Source organism: Nerophis lumbriciformis, linkage group LG07 (genome assembly GCF_033978685.3).
Source record: "Nerophis lumbriciformis linkage group LG07, RoL_Nlum_v2.1, whole genome shotgun sequence".
NCBI lineage: Eukaryota > Metazoa > Chordata > Actinopteri > Syngnathiformes > Syngnathidae > Nerophis > Nerophis lumbriciformis.
In genome coordinates this window covers 37,790,001-37,810,000 of record NC_084554.2, presented here as the reverse complement: position 1 = coordinate 37,810,000, position 20,000 = coordinate 37,790,001, and the positions used below count along the sequence as shown (strand labels likewise).

At 37.3% G+C, this 20,000-nt stretch overlaps 2 protein-coding genes across 3 annotated transcripts in view; one reads left to right on the top strand and one right to left on the bottom strand.

Moving 5' to 3' along the window:
- LOC133609547 (F-box/LRR-repeat protein 7-like) overlaps positions 1-6,529 on the top strand; it is a 75,822-nt gene extending 69,293 nt beyond the window's left edge. For both annotated transcript variants that reach the window (XM_061965214.1, XM_061965216.1), the window contains 2 exons: positions 3,621-4,220; positions 5,499-6,529. In XM_061965214.1, coding sequence (XP_061821198.1) covers positions 3,621-4,220; positions 5,499-6,235 — 1,337 coding nt within the window. In that variant the 3' untranslated portion in view covers positions 6,236-6,529. The remainder of the gene's footprint in view (positions 1-3,620; positions 4,221-5,498) is intronic.
- LOC133609549 (TNFAIP3-interacting protein 1-like) lies at positions 6,409-16,273 on the bottom strand. The gene is made up of 8 exons (XM_061965217.2): positions 16,160-16,273; positions 13,747-13,833; positions 13,540-13,605; positions 10,527-10,613; positions 10,322-10,450; positions 9,565-9,642; positions 9,364-9,489; positions 6,409-6,808 (listed from the first exon to the last, which is right to left on the bottom strand). The coding sequence occupies exons 1-8, from the start codon at positions 16,160-16,162 to the stop codon at positions 6,713-6,715; spliced, it is 672 nt and encodes a 223-aa protein (XP_061821201.1). The 5' UTR covers positions 16,163-16,273; the 3' UTR covers positions 6,409-6,712.
- Between the last annotated feature and the right edge of the window lie 3,727 nt (positions 16,274-20,000).

Sequence of the window (20,000 nt, the reverse complement as noted above, 5' to 3'; positions counted from 1 at the left end):
ATCAAACAAAACAGAAGTCATCGTCATGGACCCACTCGCTGCCAAAGCTAGCTGTCTAATCAGCTAAACGACCCACTCACTCCACGGTGACGGTTTGGTGAGTTTACGAAACAATAGAAAAATAATGCAATTTTAAGTTAATAATACTAACATAGACAAACGTGTTAGCATAACTTATATTTTTGTATTATTTTATTGTGTTGTTTTCTATCTTAATTATTAATATTACTACTATTATTCTCTCAATGTTGCGTTTTTATGAACTTATTAATGTATTCTGTTTTTTATGTTTTCATGATATGTTTTATACTATTTTAAGATGCCGTTAATTTGAGTTATTCTCCAGTGTGGACGCCTCAATGGTGGCGTTTTTCCTCAAATTCTCAGTGCCATGACATGTTTTGTTTTGTTTTTGTCAATAGTGCATGTATGTTTTCTTCTATCTGCTTTTTTTGTACAGCACTTTGTTTTTGCCACTTGCTTGTGTATGAAAAGTGCTATGTAAACAAAGTTTAATTTGATTTAAACGCTAACCACGCTAGCTGGATTACATTACGATAGCATGTACAAATATGCATGCAAACATACAGACATCACATATGAGACGATTTAGTAGGTAAGAATAGTTTTAGGTATATTGTAAAACTTACAAACGTTGTTTGGAGTGATGAATGAAGAATCTATACTAGTAGAAACGCTATGGACAATTAGAAGACGGAAAATCACTTCTAATTCTGGTTCAAAGCCATAGCACAAACAAAACCACACCATTTAAGTGTATGTGCATGTGTTTAATGAAAACTATTTGCTTTATGGCCGTCAGTGAAAAAAAAATCCATAAATTAGCCACGCCGCATTATAAGCCACAAGGTTCAAAGTGTAGAAAAAAACAACGACTATAGTCTAGACCGTGTCCCTCGGGAAGTCCTGTGGGGAGTGCTCAGAGAGTACGGGGTATCGGACTGTCTGATTGTGGCAGTCCGCTCCCTGTATGATCAGTGCCAGAGCTTGGTCCGCATTGCCGGTAGTAAGTCGGACACGTTTCCAGTGAGGGTTGGACTCCGCCAAGGCTGCCCTTTGTCACCGATTCTGTTCATAACTTTTATGGACAGAATTCCTAGGCGCAGTCATGGCGTTGAGGGGATCTTGTTTGGTGGCTGCAGGATTAGGTCTCTGCTTTTTGCAGATGATGTGGTCCTGATGGCTTCATCTGTCCAGGATCTTCAGCTCTCACTGGATCGGTTCGCAGCTGAGTGTGAAGCGACTGGGATGAGAATCAGCACCTCCAAGTCCGAGTCCATGGTTCTCGCCCGGAAAAGGGTGGAGTGCCATCTCCGGGTTGGGGAGGAGATCTTGCCCCAAGTGGAGGAGTTCAAGTACCTCGGAATCTTGTTCACGAGTGAGGGAAGAGTGCATCGTGAGATCGACAGGCGGATCGGTGCGGCGTCTTCAGTAATGCGGACGCTGTATCGATCCGTTGTGGTGAAGAAGGAGCTGAGCCGGAAGGCAAAGCTCTCAATTTACCGGTCGATCTACGTTCCCATCCTCACCTATGGTCATGAGCTTTGGGTTATGATCGAAAGGACAAGATCACGGGTACAAGCGGCCGAAATGAGTTTCCTCCGCCGGGTGGCGGGGCTCTCCCTTAGAGATAGGGTGAGAAGCTCTGCCATCCGGGAGGAGCTCAAAGTAAAGCCGCTGCTCCTCCACATCGAGAGGAGCCAGATGAGGTGGTTCGGGCATCTGGTCAGGATGCCACCCGAACGCCTCCCTAGGGAGGTGTTTAGGGCACATCCGACCGGTAGGAGGCCGCGGGGAAGACCCAGGACACGTTGGGAAGACTATGTCTCCCGGCTGGCCTGGGAACGCCTCGGGGTCCCACAGGAAGAGCTGGACGAAGTGGCTGGGGAGAGGGAAGTCTGGGCTTCCCTACTTAGGCTGCTGCCCCCGCGACCCGACCTCGGATAAGCGGAAGAAGATGGATGGATGGATGGATATAGTCTAGAATTTACAATATTAATAATTCAGGTTGATATCGGATCAAAATCAATATTGGCTAATACTCATGGCTCCAATATCGGTATCGTATTGGATGCTTGTAAATTCGTCGTTATCACACAACAATGAAACATGCACACACTGACTTCCTGTTCAGTAAAAAGTAAGCTTCAAATTAAAAGCATGGCCGAAATGTCCTTGTTTCTGACTTATAGAAAGAATTGCATGCATGAAATATTTATTATAATCGTAGTCAAAACACACAAGCACATTAGCAAAGCTTTTTTGTATTTTTAGATACGAATATTAAATATATTAAAACACAAGAGTATCACTAACAATATACAGACGTTTATCAGTGACATTACTACCTTAGTAAAAGAAACGCAGGTTTAACAAAACATTTTTTATAAAATAAAACACATTAATAAATAATATAATAAATCTGAATATTTCACCATAAAGTCTAATTTTAGAAACAAATGCAGAGTTTAAACTATATTGACTAATTATGCAAATTAATGGATGGATGGAAATTAAGGTGCAGCACACTTTGCTTAATAAAAAAAATATTTTACGGCTAATTTTAACGTTATCCATTATTTTTTTGCAGTTTTTATTAAACGTAAATGTGCCTTTTGTCACACTCAAATGATGCAAATGGCAGCCGTGCCGCACCTTGGACACCCTTGTCATCATTTAGAGCAGGGGTCGGGAACCTTTTTAAGTGAGAGAGCCATGAAAGCCAAATATTTTTAAAATGTATTTCCGTGAGAGCCATATAATATTTTTTAACACTGAACACAACTAAATGCTTGCATTTTTAAGTAAGACCAACAATTTTAGAGTATAATAAGTCTCTTATTCTTTTTTTTATAACATTGTTATTCTGAAGCTAGCCAATAATAAATAAAATACTTCTTACCATTAATGCCACTTCTTGAACAGATGCGGTAGAAAACGGATGGGTGGATTAAAATGCATGAGAAGATTTTATATTTTGAATGTTATTTTTAACACTGTGATTCCCAGCGGAAATATTCATTACTTATCGGGTTAAGCAATGTCAGCTAAGATTTACCTGAGAGCCAGATGCAGTCATCAAAAGAGCCACATCTGGCTCGAGAGCCGTAGGTTCCCTACCCCTGATTTAGAGAGTACTTCTATAGCCGAAGGTTTGGTTCATTCATGAAACGCTCTGAGAAAAACCTTGTGGATGGCCAAGAAATATCGTAAAGGCCGACAGGAAATGCAAAATGAATCGAAAAGATGCTCGACATGCCATCGAATGCTGATTTTGGACGCGACTTTTAAGGCTTTTACAGTGAAAGGAGCCACTCGGTTCCTGCGAGAGCGCGAGTCTGCGAATGTCATCACAAAGTCTGGAAGGCTGAAGTCTGGAATCCACATCTGGAGACCATGTCGCTGTCCCGCTGACACTCCCTCCTCACAAATCCACATTAGCGACAGCATGGCGTCCATTAGTCAGGCGGACGCTGACACGCGGCGTACAACCGGCTGACGGACGGCCTGGGCGCGCGATTCAGATGTCGATGTAAATGATATCACTGATTTGTCCACGGATTGAAATGACTAAAGTTGTCTTGGTTCTCTTCGTTCAGGTTTAGACTCCAGCACCAGGACTCTGAGCACCCCTAGTCCAGGTCTCAAGTCCTCCTCGCTCTCCTCGCCTGCCCTCTCCAGCAACGGCCATGACACCAACTCCACGTCGTCCTCCTCCGGCGCCGCCGAGACCGTCGCCGTGGTCCACCCCCAGCCCGGCGGCCACACCCGTTCCCGCCCCTCCAAAAGCCACGCCGCGGTGGACCTCCTCCCCGACCACGCCCTCCTGCAGATCTTCTCCCACCTGGCCACCAACCAGCTGTGCCGCTGCGCCCGCGTGTGCCGCCGCTGGTACAACCTGGCGTGGGACCCGCGGCTGTGGGGCGCCGTGCGTCTGACAGGGGAGCTGCTGCACGCCGACCGCGCCGTCCGGGTCCTCACCCACCGCCTGTGCCAGGACACGCCCAACGTGTGCCTCACCTTGGAGACGGTGATCGTCAGCGGGTGCAAGAGGTTCACCGACCGCGGGCTGCACGTTTTGGCGCAGTGCTGCCCCGAGCTGCGCCGCCTGGAGGTGGCCGGCTGCTACAACATCTCTAACGAAGCCGTGTTTGAGGTGGTGTCGCGCTGCCCCAACCTGGAGCATCTCAACCTCTCAGGTACATCCATACTTGCCAACCTTGAGACCTCCGAATTTGGGAGATGGAGAGGGGGGGCGTTGAGGTAGGCAGGGTTGGGGGGGCGGGGTTTGGTGGGACCGGGGGTGTATATTGTAGCGTCTCGGAAGAGTTAGTGCTGCAAGGGGTTCTGGGTATTTGTTCTGTTGTGTTTATGTTGTGTTACGGTGCGGATGTTCTCCCGAAATGTGTTTGTCATTCTTGTTTGGTGTGGGTTCACAATGTGGCGCATATTTGTAACAGTGTTAAAGTTGTTTATAAGGCCACCCTCAGTGTGACCTGTATGGCTGTTGATCAAGTATGCGTTGCATTCACTTGTGTGTATGATAAAGCCGCATATATTATGTAACTGAGCCGGCACGCTGTTTGTATGGAGGAAAAGCGGACGGGACGACAGGTTTGGTGGTAGCGGGGATGTATATTGTAGCCCGGAAGAGTTAGTGCTGCAAGGGGTTCTGGGTACTTATTCTGTTGTGTTTATGTTGTGTTACGGTGCGGATGTTCTCCCGAAATGTGTTTGTCATTCTTGTTTGGTGTGGGTTCACAGTGTGGCGCATATTTGTAACAGTGTTAAAGTTGTTTATACAGCCACAATCAGTGTGACCTGTATGGCTGTTAATCAAGTATGCCTTGCATTCACTTATGTGTATGTTAAAGCCGCATATATTATGTAACTGAGCCGGCACGCTGTTTGTATGGAGGAAAAGCGGACGTGCCGACAGGTTTGGTGGTAGCGGGGGTGTATATTGTAGCGTCCCGGAAGAGTTAGTGCTGCAAAGGGTTCTGGGTACTTATTCTGTTGTGTTTATGTTGTGTTACGGTGCGGATGTTCTCCCGAAATGTGTTTGTCATTCTTGTTTGGTGTGGGTACAGTGTGGCGCATATTTGTAACAGTGTTAAAGTTCTTTATACGGCCACAATCAGTGTGACCTGTATGGCTGTTGATCAAGTATGCCTTGCATTCACTTATGTGTATGTTAAAGCCGCATATATTATGTAACTGAGCCGGCACGCTGTTTGTATGGAGGAAAACCGGACGTGCCGACAGGTTGTAGAGGACACCAAAGGCAGTGCCTTTAAGGCATGCCCCCGATATTCGGGAGAAATCGGGAGAAAGGTTGCCCCGGGAGATTTTCGGGAGGGGCACTGAAATTTGGGAGTCTCCTGGGAAAATCGGGAGGGTTGGCAAGTCTGGGTACATCACACCCGCTTCCATGGCAGCGCAGATGTACAGTAAAGACCGCTTTGCGCCCCCTGCAGGCTGCTCCAAGGTGACGTGCATCAGTTTGACCCAGGAGGCGTCGCTGCAGCTGTCTCCGCTTCACGGCCAGCAGATCTCCATCCACTTCCTGGACATGACCGACTGCTTCTGCCTGGAGGACGAGGGCTTGCGGACTATTGCCACGCACTGCCCCCGCCTGACGCACCTGTACCTGCGCCGCTGCACCCGCCTGAGCGACGAGGCCCTGCGCCACCTGGCCCTCCACTGCCCGTCCATACGGGAGCTCAGCCTCAGCGACTGCCGCCTGGTGGGCGACTTCGGTCTACGTGAGGTGGCCCGCCTGGAGGGCTGCCTGCGCTACCTGAGCGTGGCCCACTGCGCGCGCATCACCGACGTGGGCATGCGCTACGTGGCCCGCTACTGCCCCAAGCTGCGCTACCTGAACGCGCGGGGCTGCGAGGGGCTGACGGACCACGGCCTGGGCCACCTGGCCCGCAGCTGCCCCAAGCTCAAGTCTCTGGACGTGGGCAAGTGCCCGCTGGTGTCGGACGGCGGCCTGGAGCAGCTCGCCATGTACTGCGGCGGGCTGCGGCGGGTCAGCCTGAGGGCGTGCGAGAGCGTGACGGGGCGGGGGCTCCAGGCGCTGGCGGCGAACTGCTGCGAGCTGCAGCTGCTCAACGTGCAGGAGTGCGAGGTGGCGCCAGAGGCGCTGCGCTTCGTCAGGCGCCACTGCCGCCGTTGCGTCATCGAGCACACAAACCCCGCCTTTTATTGACAAACGGATGTATTCCTGCTCGATGCGAGAACGGAGCCCCGTGGAATGTATTTAACGTATTTATCGGGGATCAGGGCTTTTCATAACATCACATTTGGCAGCAGCTTGCTAGGACACCTTTGTAAATTATTCTATTTTTCAACTATCACCAGGACTATTTATGGTGTCTCACAGAAAAGGCACACTTTTTTTTTGTTGTTTTTGTACAAGGCGCTCACTTTAATTGACAATCATCTGATGAAATGAACACATTGCTGCTCTGACTTTGCCAATAAAGTCCACGAAAGCCTTCGCAGACGTCGTCTTGGACTGTTTAAGAGTCATAAAAGTGTTTACAATCAGGAAGTGAAAGTGCTGTAAACGTGACATTTTAAAAGTAAAAAAAAGTGCAGTTCGAGAAGGGACACTAGAGGGCGCCAGAGATCCCGAAATTCTCTCACTCGGGAGAGTTGATTATTTACAACATGGCGTCTTCTCTCACGGGTGTTGTCGCTTTTGCGTTCGGGCTTGGCGCTGCTCGGCCTGCTTGCAGGTACAGTCCACGACGGGCCGTAGGAGGCGGGTCCAAGTGGCCTATAAAAAGCAAACGGACTACATAAATCATAAATAAAAATTATAATACAAATGCTAACAATTGGATTGATTTGTAGCTTGGACAACCGACTTCTACTCTAAACCAGAGGTCTTGAATTGGGGGTCCGCAGAAGTAAATAAAAACATGACTAATAATAACATATCCATGCGCAAGTTGCTCGCTGGCTATTAGCGGTATTACCTTAACTTAAGAGCGCCCCCGACATGTAGTGTTTTGAGATAAGAGCTTTCTCTCGGCTAATTGTTATGCTTTAAGTTGCAAGGGAAGAGGAAGGGAATTATATTTATATAGCGCTTTTCTCCAGTGACTCAAAGCGCTTTACATAGTGAAACCCAATGTCTAAGTTACATTTAAACCAGTGTGGGTGGCACTGGGAGCAGGTGGGTAAAGTGTCTTGCCCAAGGACACAACGGCAGTGACTAGGATGGCGGAAGCGGGGATCGAACCAGGAACCCTCAAGTTGCTGGCACGGCCACTCTACCAACCGAGCTATACCGTCCCAGGAAGGAAGAAAACGAGTGTGAAGGACAGTGCTGAGAAAAAATAGTTGATAATTATTGAATTAAGGAAAGAAATCATTAAAAACATGATACAGCGTGTGGCCAGCTAACTTGGCAAAGCAGTTGGAGCCTATCCAGGGTCTCTGCAGGTTTCAACATGTCAAATTTAAGACATTTTAAGATTATCTTGAAAATAATTTAAGACCATTTCACATGCATACGGACACAAAATACAACGACAAAGTAAAATCAGAGGTTACGTTTTAGCGTCCTCAAAAATCGAGACTGAAGTTTATGCATGTTTTAAATAAAAATAGCCTCAAAAGATTTTTAAGACCTTTCAAAATTGTATTTAAGACCTTTTATGAGATTTTAGGAGAATTTTAGACATTCAAGGCTTTCTAAGACTCCGCGGATACCCTGCTAGTCTGCACCATACTGAAGCAGAATGAGTCTAACGCCAGCCAAGAATGTTAAAACATATCCAAACGGCGGACATTAATCCATGAAAATACGGAGAGGCTGCTGATGGTGTGTTTGACGGAGAAGCATCTGGAAGGAGATACCATCGAAGTCCCATCTCCAAGGTAAATGCGGTACATTTTTTTACTTCATAAAAACTACTGTAGTTGTTATCAGTACATGGCATTGTATTGTTTTTCGTATCTAAAAGTTAGCTGAAGACCCCTGCTTTGACTGAATTCATCTTTCCGGTGACATACTTTATGTTGGGCAATGTCGCCCCCTTGTGTCCATTGAGGCGCTACTCGTTTGTGCCACTTTTAAAAACAATGCGACGGTTTTCTTCCATTCAGTCTTCGTCTGACGGATCACTGGCAACAACTAAGGTACAGTTTAGCTTGAAACACGTACCAAGTTAATGTATGAGGTATGTTCAACAACATTTGAGGAAAAAAAATAGTTTTTTTTACATTTCATGTATGAGGCAGGGCCGACATCCGGGCAACTGAGCTACATACGGGTTCTTCGAGCCATAGCAACCTGACTGGCGTTGAAAACAAACCGTCGCCATTACTCTTTAACCTGTCGACCTGCGCTGATTAAACCCGTCATTCTGCCTCCAAAATGCCAAAAAAACTGTGTTGTTTTTGGTTGTGCAAACCACAACTGGAAACAGGGAAAACAAAGGTCGTATTTTGTTCTGCCAAAGCGTGCTAAAAGCCCACAGAGACGAGACAAATGGCTCGCAGCTTTACACCGGGAAAACGAGGACGGTTCTCACTGGAGTCCCCCAAAATCCCGGGTCGTGTGTTCGGATCACTTCGTTTCTGCTAAATATAAGGAACAAAAATCCACCTTCTTAACCACAACTTGGCTATACCGTCCATGCTAATGTTGAACCCGTTGAATTTTTACTGAATAACGTTCGACAGCTGAAGTTGTTGTTGTTGCACAACAATAACATACGGTATAAAGGCTATTTCCAGTAATTCAGCAAATAATAAATCATAATACTGAACTGAATTTGAATGAGCTCTCTACAGATATAATAAATATACAGATACTGGTAGCCACCGTGTCATCCTTATTATCATTTATCAACATACCTTGGGTGATTTAACAATTTTTATGTGATTTATTTGTTATATAACAACCGAAGCTAACAACCGACCTGGTGCGCTTGTGAGGTAGACATAAAGATTTCCAAATTCCATGTCCGGCCATTGTGTAGGATTACCAGTCCACGCATCTGCTGGAAGGCGGTAAGGGTAGTTGTTTAATCCAACTACAGAACATTTTAACTCGTATCTTAACCTAGCCTCACTGGAAATACTATTTACATAATCATACGCCATTTAGAACAGTTTAAAATGCCGTGAAACCTCGTTAAATGCCTTTTCTGTCAATGCTGTGTTCGCTGTGAGCTGGTTTGTTTTCAACAAATTCAATATGGCGACCGCGTTGCTAGGGGATTGGAGGGCGGAAGTGACGTCGGTCCGCCCTCGCCCATAAGCAGTGTTTTATGCGTACCACAGTCTGAGAATACCTAGTTTACGCAAAAAAAAAAATACCTGTGATTTGAGGCGGTAAAGCTCGTCGTGCGCTTTCGTCCACTTCTTCTCCAGTTCCACGTACTTGTGATAGAGCTTCTCTCTGTCCTTTCGCTCTTTCAAAAAGTCCTCCTTAAAAACCTCCGCCTGCACAAACACAACATGACAATGAAGACACGAAAAAGCGCACTTTTAAAAAGGTCTACGGCGGCTAATGCTAACCTGGTGTTGCCATACTTCTGGTGTAAATCTATTGCTGTCCTCCAGGGGGCGCGCTGGCTGAAGCCGCTCCTCCAAAGCCTGTCAGGACCCAACAAAGTAGAAATGTCGACTTTTTTAAATACTTTATACTTTCAAACATTAATTATATAATTTGACAATACTTTTTACATAAGATTACCAATTTTTGGATTGAAAATAAACGCAAATCATTTAAATTTAATATCATAATAATTATTATTATAATTATTATTTTCAAACATGAATTATACAGTTTGACAATTTAAATTGAAAACGTCTCAGTTTTTTTTCTAAATTTAAAATAAACAATCATTTCAAAATATATTTCAATGATTATTTATTTATTTCTTTTTAACTCAAATTAGTAATTTTTATTCAGATTTGGAACTGTGTACAATGGATACAATGAAATAAGGCTGCCTGGCATCGGTCAACACATATTTTGAGTAGTTTTAGATTTAAAAGGTAAAAACACAGAAATTGGAAGTTTTTTTTTTTTTTTTTTTTTTTTTTTTAGAAATAAACGGTTCCGATGCTGACTAACATGTCATTTTTTCAAATTTTTCACATTATATTATTGAATAGTGCATCCATCCATCCATTTTGTAGCTCAGCTACAATCGTGCAGTTCTGTATAAAATAGATGATAAAGCCTGTCTAAAAATTGTTTTTCATAAGTCAAAATGCTAATAATGTTGCTTTAGTTCTGCCAAATACTTTGTCGTTCGCGTGTGTTCACCTTGTTGAGTCTGTTGATCTCCTCCTGCTGGTGCTGCCCTCTCCTGGCCAGAGTGCAGTTCTGCACCCGGAGCTGGTCAGCTCTGCTCTCAGCTTTCTGCAGCTCAGCTTGTACGTCACAGTTGGAGGCCTAAAAGGAGTCAAAACAAGGCGTTTTAATTGACTAACTTCACAAATAACTGTATTTCAAGTCCTGCGGTGTTTACCTGACTCTTTTCTGTTTCTTTGACCGCCTTTACTGTTTTTGTCCCAACGTTGCTGCAGTTTTGTAATGAAGCTTGGAGACTTTGAAGCTATTAAAAACAACAAAAAACGCAAATGACAATAATTATCTTTTTGAAAATGTGAACATGCAACTTTCCCAACAACTGCGATGACAATATTATACATTGTCATACATAATATTATGATATCAACAAAAGGAATGTCCATAAAATGCAGTTTCCCCTCATCTTCTTTTTCTTATCGTCATTAGGTCAATGTTTGGTAGCAACCTTGATTTTAAAGCATTATGTTCTCTATAATGTCATTTTTTTCAACAAAAACTCACACGCAAACATTCAGTTTGAGAGTGAACTGCAATAAAAATATCACATAAAATATTTAAGTTTCATTTTAAAAGTGTATATTTTAAATATAAATTAATTATTTAATTTTTTTAGACAAAAACATGGTAATCATTTGAATAAAACATAATACAAGGAATATTATTGTCATTGTTATCATAGTATCATTATAATTATTATTATTATTATTATTATTATTATTATTATTATTATTATTATAGTATGAGTATGCTCAAATATTATTCTGTTTTTTTTTAAAATTATTTAAAGGCTAAATTGTCTGGCATAACGTTACCAGTTTTTTTTAAATTGAAAATAAACATTTCGATGATTATTGTTATCATTATTATAGTTATAATTATTATTATTATTATTACTTTCAAACATGAATTATATAGTTTGACGGTTTAAATTGAAAATGTCTCAGTTTTTTAAATTGAAAACAAACACCAATTATTTCAAAAAATATTTCAATGATTGTTATTATTATTATTATTATTATTATTATTATTATTATTATTAATATTAATAATTATACTTTCAAACATGAATTCTATAGAGTGACAATTCAAATGGAAAATGTTTTTTACATAAGTTTACTAACTTTTAGATTGAAAATAAACACAAATCATTTAAATTTAATATTTTAATGATTATTATTATAATTATTATTAATGTCTCAGTTTTTTAATTGAAAATAAACACCAATTATTTCAAAAAATATTTCAATGATTGTTATTATTATTATTATTATTATTAATATTAATAATTATACTTTCAAACATGAATTCTATTGAGTGACAATTCAAATGGAAAATGTTTTTTACATAAGTTTACCAACTTTTAGATTGAAAATAAACACAAATCATTTAAATTTAATATTTTAATGATTATTATTATAATTATTATTATTTTCAAACATTAATTATACAGTTTGACAATTTAAATTGAAAACGTCTCAGTTTTTTAAATTGAGATAGGCTCCAGCGCCCCCCGCGACCCCAAAGGGAATAAGCGGTAGAAAATGGATGGATGGATGGCATTTCAAAAAATATTTCAATGATTATTAATATTATTATTATTATTATTATTATTAATTATACTTTCAAACAGGAATTCTATAGTTTGACGATTCAAATGGAAAATGTTTCTTACATAAGTTTACTAATTTTTAGATTGAAAATAAACACAAATCATTTCAATGAAATATTTTAATGATTATTATTATTACAATTAATATCATTTTCAAACATGAATTCTGTAGTTTGACAATTTAAGAAGAAAATGTTCTTACATGACGTTACCAATTTTTAGATTGAAAATAATCACAAATCGTTTCAATAAAACATATTTCAAGGAATATTATCATCATTATTGTTATTATTGTTAACAATATTATTATTATTGTTATTTCAATACACTTGACATTGTTATTTTCAAATATGAATTATTTATTTTAAACAAGCTCAAAGCAACATCTTACATTTCAAACATGAATTATATAGTTTGCCAATTTAAATTGAAAATGTTTGTTTTCTAAATTGAAAATAAACACCAATAATTAAAAAAAAAATATTTCAATGATTATTATTATTATCATAATTATTATTATTATTATTAATTATACTTTCAAACATTAGTTCTATAGTTTGACAATTCAAATGGAAAATGTTTCTTACATAATGTTACTCATTTTTAGATTGAAAATAAACACAAATCATTTCAAAAAAATATTTTCATGATTATTATTATTATAATTGTTATTTTCAAACATGAATTCTGTAGTTTGACAATTTAAAAAGAAAATGTTCTTACGTGACGTTACCAATCTTTTAAATTGAAAATAAACACAAATCATTTCAACAAAACAGATTTCAACTCAAGGAATATTATCATCATTATTGTTATTATTGTTACAAATATTATTATTATTATTGTTACTATTTCAGTACATTTGACATTATTATTCTCAAATATAAATCATATATTTTGAACAAGCTCAAAGCAGCATTTTCTTACATAACCCTACCAGTTTAATTTTTTTTTTAAAATAAGCACATATTATTTCAACAAAACATATTTCAAGGAATGTTATTATTAGTAGTAGTAGTAATGTTAGTATTAGTATTATTTGGCCCCGTGGTGAGACGATGATTGGCAGTCACATTGTTATTTTTTAGCCACAAAAAAACAACAGGGCAAAAAATGTCAATTTCTTTAAAAAAGTGCTGTAAAAATATTATAAATAACATTTTTGTCCATTTTAAACAAGTCATTGTACAATTACTGCAACCTAAATTACACATGAATTGTACTATGGAGGATTTTAACACTATACCGTTTTTAATTGATAAAAGCTTAAGGCACATTTAAAAAATATATATATATATATATTAAAAAAAAAAACTATGAACCATTCCAAATTTTCATATTAATTTCAGTAGCGAGGCACCCTTACAGAAAGCAGTAAAAAGTTGAAAAACGTTGCTGCAGGCTTTGAATGGGAAATAGGAGCGCCATCTGGTGGACAAATGTAAAAATTTTTTTTTTTTAAATGGCTTGAAAATAAAAAAACTGAATGGCATAAAATGTTCCCATAGCTTGTGAAGGGTTCGGTTGAAGTGGCTAAAAAGGTCATGTGACTTGCGTGTACCTTGTTCTGGTAGTGGGCCACCATGGTCCTGTACTCCTTAGCCCACCTCTCATTGATAGTCAGGAGCTGAGAGAAACAAGAAGATATAATAGGACCTCATAATAACATTTGAAGTTCCAACCTGCGCTACCAAACGTTGATAAAGTGCTAGCATGAGTCCTTCCAGTATAAAAACACGGCGTACAAAGAAATACATCATCAAGTCACCTCCTGTCGTTGCTTCTCCAAAATGAATATGTGGGCTTGCATATTCAATCCAATCATATTGCTGCTGTCAGTGCCGGCCGCTCCGCTCTAAAATAAATAGTCCAAAAAAAAAAAGGAGAACTGTTAAACGTGAAGCATTACGCAAAGGGATCGGTGTACGTTACTTCCTTTTACACATGCTTGGAAGTTCTGTTTGAGGCGCTTTCCAGTAAGAACAGTGTTGTGTCATCAACATACTGTACAAAACCGAAAACCAGTGAAGTTGGCACGTTGTGTAAATCGTAAATAAAAACAGAATACATTGATTTGCAAATCCTTTTCAACCTATGTTCAATTGAATAGACTGCAAAGACAAGATAATTAACGTTCAAACGGGAAAACTTTGTTATTTTTTGCAAATATTAGCTGATTTGGAATGTGATGCCTGCAACATGTTTCAAAAAAGCTGGCACAAGGGGCAAAAAAGACTGAGAACGTTGAGGAATGCTCATCCCACAGGTGAACAGGCTAATTGGGAACAGGTGGGTGCCATGATTGGGTATAAAAGCAGCTTCCATGAAATGCTCAGTCATTCACCAACTAGGATGGAGCGAGGGCCACCACTTTGTGAACAAATGCGTGAGCAAATTGTCCAACAGTTTAAGAACAACATTTCTCAACGAGCTATTTCAAGGAATTTAGGGGTTTCACCATCTACGGTCCGTAATATCATCAAAAGGTTCAGAGAATCTGGAGAAATCACTGCACCTAAGCGATGATATTACGGACCTTGAGAGGCCCAGGAACACTTCAGAAAACCACTGTCAGTAACTACAGTTGGTCGCTACATCTGTAAGTGCAAGTTAAAACTCTACTATGCAAAGCCAAAGCCATTTATCAACAACACCCAGAAACGCTGCCGGCGTTGGTGGACCTGAGCTCATCTAAGATGGACTGATGCAAAGTGGAAAAGTGCTCTGTGGTCTGACGAGTACACATTTCAAATTGTTTTTGGAAACTGTGGACGTCGTGTCCTCTGGAACAAAGAGGAAAAGAACCACTTGGTTTGTTATAGGCACAAAGTTGAAAAGCCAGCATCTGTGATGGTATGGGGGTGTATTAAATGGGTTGTACTTGTATAGCGCTTTTCTACCTTCAAGGTACTCAAAGCGCTTTGACACTACTTCCACATTTACCCATTCACACACACATTCACACACTGATGGAGGGAGCTGCCATGCAAGGCGCTAACCAGCACCCATCAGGAGCAAGGGTGAAGTGTCTTGCTCAGGACACAACGGACATGACGAGGTTGGTACTAGGTGGGGATTGAACCAGGGACCCTCGGGTCGCGCACGGCCATTCTTCCACTGCGCCACGCCGTCCCGTATTAGTGCCCAAGACATGGGTAACTTACACATCTGTGAAGGCACCATTAATGCTGAAAGGTACATACAGGTTTTGGAGCAACATATGTTGCCATCCAAGCAAAGTTATCATGGACGCCCCTGCTTATTTCCGCAAGACAATGCCAAGCCATGTGTTACAACCGTGTGGCTTCATATTAAAAGAGTACAGGTACTAGACTGGAATGCCTGTAGTCCAGACCTGTCTCCCATTGAAAAAGTGTGGCGCATTATGAAGCCTAAAATACCACAACAGAGACCCCGGACTGTTGAACAACTTAAGCTGTACATCAAGCAAGAATGGGAAAGAATTCCATCTGAAAAACTTCAAAAATTGGTCTCCTCAGTTCCCAAACGTTTACTGAGTGTTGTTAAAAGGAAAGGCCATGTAACACAGTGGTAAAAATGCCTGTGTGCCAACTTTTTTGCAATGTGTTGCTGCCATTAAATTCCAAGTTAATGATTATTTGCAAAAAAAAAAGAAGTTTCTCAGTTCGAACATTAAATATCTTGTCTTTGCAGTCTATTCAATTGAATATAATCATTGTATTCTGTTTTTATTTACGAATTACACAACGTGCCAACTTCACTAGTTTTGGGTTTTGTACATTAATATTGTATCTTATCACCTATGAGCTGCCAGATTAAAGTAAAATAAAAAATGAATAATTCACCATATGCCGATTAATTATGTGCAAAGACGTTTTGCATGACGACCAATCTCGCTCTGATTTGACACGCGTGCTTGTCAGCTCCCTAAAAGTGTGTACCAAATTTGAATGCCGTTCAGCAAAACACCCTCAAGTTTCGGGTGGACTGCGTTGAGCTGTATGAGAAATTTCAAGCCATTTGATTTAAAAACAGCGCGGCCGTGTGGCGAGTTTGTCAGCAAAATAATAGCGCGGACGATACAGTGGAGTTGCATGCTTTGGCACACGCTCAGCCTTTTGTGTGCAGCGGCTCAGGAGAAGAAGCGACATGAGCAGATACAGTAGATCCTGCACTGCACAGATGAAGAATAAACTCACCATGTTGTTCTCGTCTAGTCCTTCCACACGTGCAGCTGACACCGCTGCCTCATGGCTTTTTATACTGAGGATTTCCTCCCCGACTTGACACACTTTTTTTTTTCTGAAAGGAAAGTACAAACAGCTGATCAAAGAGCGGTAATAAAAGTCTGTTTATGGTAGCGGCGATGACTAAGAGAGAAACTCAACACTCTAGTTTTGTTTTAGGCAAAACTTTGGAAAGAAATCGTACTATTCTACTATAGTTGTAAAAAATAATTAACATTGCATTGTATTTTATATATATATATATATATATATATATATATATATATATATATATATATATATATATATATATATATATATATATATATGTATACATATATATATATATATATATAATTATATGTTTAATATATATTATAATATTATATTATATTATATATGTATGAAATTACATATTTAATATATATTATAATATTATATATTATATTATATATATATATATATATATATATATATATATATATATATATATATATATATATATATATAATAGTTATATCCATAAATAAAAGGAAGTACAATTAATAAATGTAGTAAGGTCAAGGTAAATGTAGTATAAATATAATTAAATATATACATGAATAAATAATTAATGTTCTAGTAGTGATAAAAGTGGTTGAAATAAAATGAAGGAAAAAATAGAGAAAAATTATGCAAGGTAAATGGAGGAACATATACATAAATACTTTGATTAATTAATTAATTAATGTAATATTAATAAATATTACAGTCGTGACATAATTAATTGAAAATAATAATAAAAATATTACAATTGAATATGCAAGTGATATAAAAAGTATGCAAGGTAAATTTAGTGAAATATAAAGCCCATCCATCCATTTTCTATTAATCTATAAATGTATTACTTTTGGACATTATAATAGTGACAAAGGTAAGGAGAATAAAATCAATTAAAATAAATGTAATTATGTATGAATTATTCATTAATTAATCAATGTAATAGTAATACATATTGTGGTAGTGACATAAGTAATTAAAATGAAATACATTTAAAATAAATAAAATAAAATAAAATAAAAAGTGAAATAAAAATGATGCAAGGTAAATTTAGTAAAATATACATTAATTTATTAATTTATATTTATTACTGTTATTTTATGTATTTTATTTTATTTTATTACTTTTGGACATTATTGTAGTGACAGAGGTAACTAGAAAACAATCAATTAAAATCAATTAAATCAAATACGTAAGTGAAATAAATAGAAAACATACAAAATAACAAAGTGAAATAAAAATGATGCAAAGTAAATTTAGTAAAATATGCATTAATACTTTGATTGATTAACTATTTATTGTAATATTAATAAATATGACAGTTGTGACAAAATTAATTGAAAAACAAATTAAAATCAGTATGCAAGTGATAAAAAAAGGATGCAAGGTAAATGATGTAAAGTGAAATTTAATAAATTATTCATTAATAATCTATGAAATAGTAATACATACTGTATTAGTGAGATAAGTAGTTAAAATGAAATAAATGTAATCAAATCAAAGAAGAAAGTGAAATAAAAATGATGCAAGGTAAATTTAGTAAAATATAAATTTCATCCATCCACATTCTATTAATTTATAAATTTATAAATGTATCACTTTTGGACATTTGTATAGTGACAAAGGTAACTAGAATACAATCAATTAAAATAAATTAAATCAAATACGTAAGTGAAATAAAACAACAACAACATACAAAATAACCAAGTGAAATAAAAATGATGCAAAGTAAATTTAGTAAAATATACATTAATACGTTGATTTATTAACTATTTATTGTAATATTATTAAATATGACAGTTGTGACAAAATTAATTTAAAATAAAAAAAATTATTAAAATCAATACGCAGGTAATATAAAAAGGATGCGAGGTAATTGATGTAAAGTAAAATTGAATTAAGTATTCATTAATTAATCTATGCATAAGTAATACATACTGTAATAGTGACATAAATAATTAAAATGAAATCAATTAAATCAAATTAAATAAGAAAGTGAAATAAAAACGATGCAAGGTAAATTGAGTAAAATGTACATTAATTTATTAATTTATAAATGTATTACTTTTGGACATAACTTTAGTAAACTAGAATACAATAAATTAAAATAAATTAAATCAAATACGTAAGTGAAATTAAAAAAAACATACAAAATAACAAAGTGAAATAAAAATGATGCAAAGTCAATTTAGTAAAATATACATTAATTAACTATTTATGGTAATATTAATTAATATGGCAGTTGTGACAAAATTAATAGAAAAAAAGATTTAAATCAATACGCAAGTGATATAAAAAGGATGCAAGATAAATGATGTAAAGTAAAATTGAATAAAGTATTCATTAATTAATCTATGCAATAGTAATACATACTGTAATAGTGACATAAATAATTAAAATGAAATGAATTAAATCAAATCAAATAAGAAAGTGAAACAAAAATGATGCAAGGTAAATTTAGTAAAATTTAAATTAAATTATTAATGTATTACTTTTGGACATTATTGTAGTGACAGAGGTAACTAGAGTACAATCAATTAAAATAAATTAAATAAATGCGTAAGTCAAATTAAAAAAAACATGCAAAATAACAAAGTGAAATAAAAATGATGCAAAGTAAATTTAGTAAAATACACATTAATACTTTTAATGATGAACTATTTATTGTAATCTTAATAAATAGGACAGTTGTGACAAAATTAATTGAAAAAAAAAGATTAAAATCAATGCGCAAGTGATATTAAAAGGATGCAAGATAAATGATGTAAAGTAAAATTTAATAAAGTATTCATTAATTAATCTATGCAATAGTAATACATACTGTAATAGTGACATAAGTAGTTAAAATGAAATAAATTAAATCAAATCAAATAAGAAAGTGAAATAAAAATGATAAGTAATGATAGGTAAACTTAGTAAAATATAAATGTATTTATTCATTTATAAATGTATTACTTTTGGACATTATAATAGTGACAAAGGTCAGCAGAATACAATCAATTAAAAATAAATTGAATCATATAAGTAAGTTAGATAAAATAAAATATCTAAATTAAAATAAATAAGAAGTGATATAAAAATGATGCAAAGTAGTAAAAACTAAAAATAGTTTAAAGTTCAACCAAATGAGGGCAATGTAAGTGTTTTAATAATAAACACAATTGTTTTAATAATAAACACAATAATGTGAAAAAAACTTAAGTGATGGTTAATATGGCAAAATAAAATAAATGATCACAAATAACCCCAAATAATATTAGATAACATAACATTGATAGAGTAAATGAAATAGAATACACATTTTTCTTTTGTTTATCTGCTGTTAAGGAAGATACCATCATATTGAAATAAAATCCAATCAGGAAAATGTACAGCAAAAAAAGCATAACACAAATGCTAATTTCTTACAGCGCACCTGCCCTTGTGTGCGTTACACAGTGTGTACAGTATTATGTGACACGTGCGTGTGTGTGTGGGTGTGTGTGCGTGTGCGTGTCTTCCTGGATGTGTTCAAAAGGTGCCAGGCCGTTCTGAACAGAGTGTTCCTCTCCGTCGAAGACCACAGCAGCATGGCGTTCTCTGGTGTTTACGGTGGGAAAGTCACACATTAGCTTGTCACCTTTCACAATCTTCTCTTCTGAGACGAAATGAGTCACGGGTGTCGCACGCTTACAGGAAGCTGAGAGGATGAAGACGGGGGGAAACACGCCAAGGCGCTAACCGGCAGCAAAAAGAAAAGTATTTGCATTAGGATTGGTATGAATTGTTTCCACTT

Excerpts from the sequence above, each read along its gene's own strand:
- LOC133609549 (XM_061965217.2), bottom strand. Across the intron at positions 10,451-10,526 it reads AAGAAACAGAAAAGAGTCAG|GCCTCCAACTGTGACGTACA; the intron begins GTAAACACCGCA and ends GACTCCTTTTAG. Across the intron at positions 9,490-9,564 it reads CAGAAGTATGGCAACACCAG|GCGGAGGTTTTTAAGGAGGA; the intron begins GTTAGCATTAGC and ends GTGTTTGTGCAG.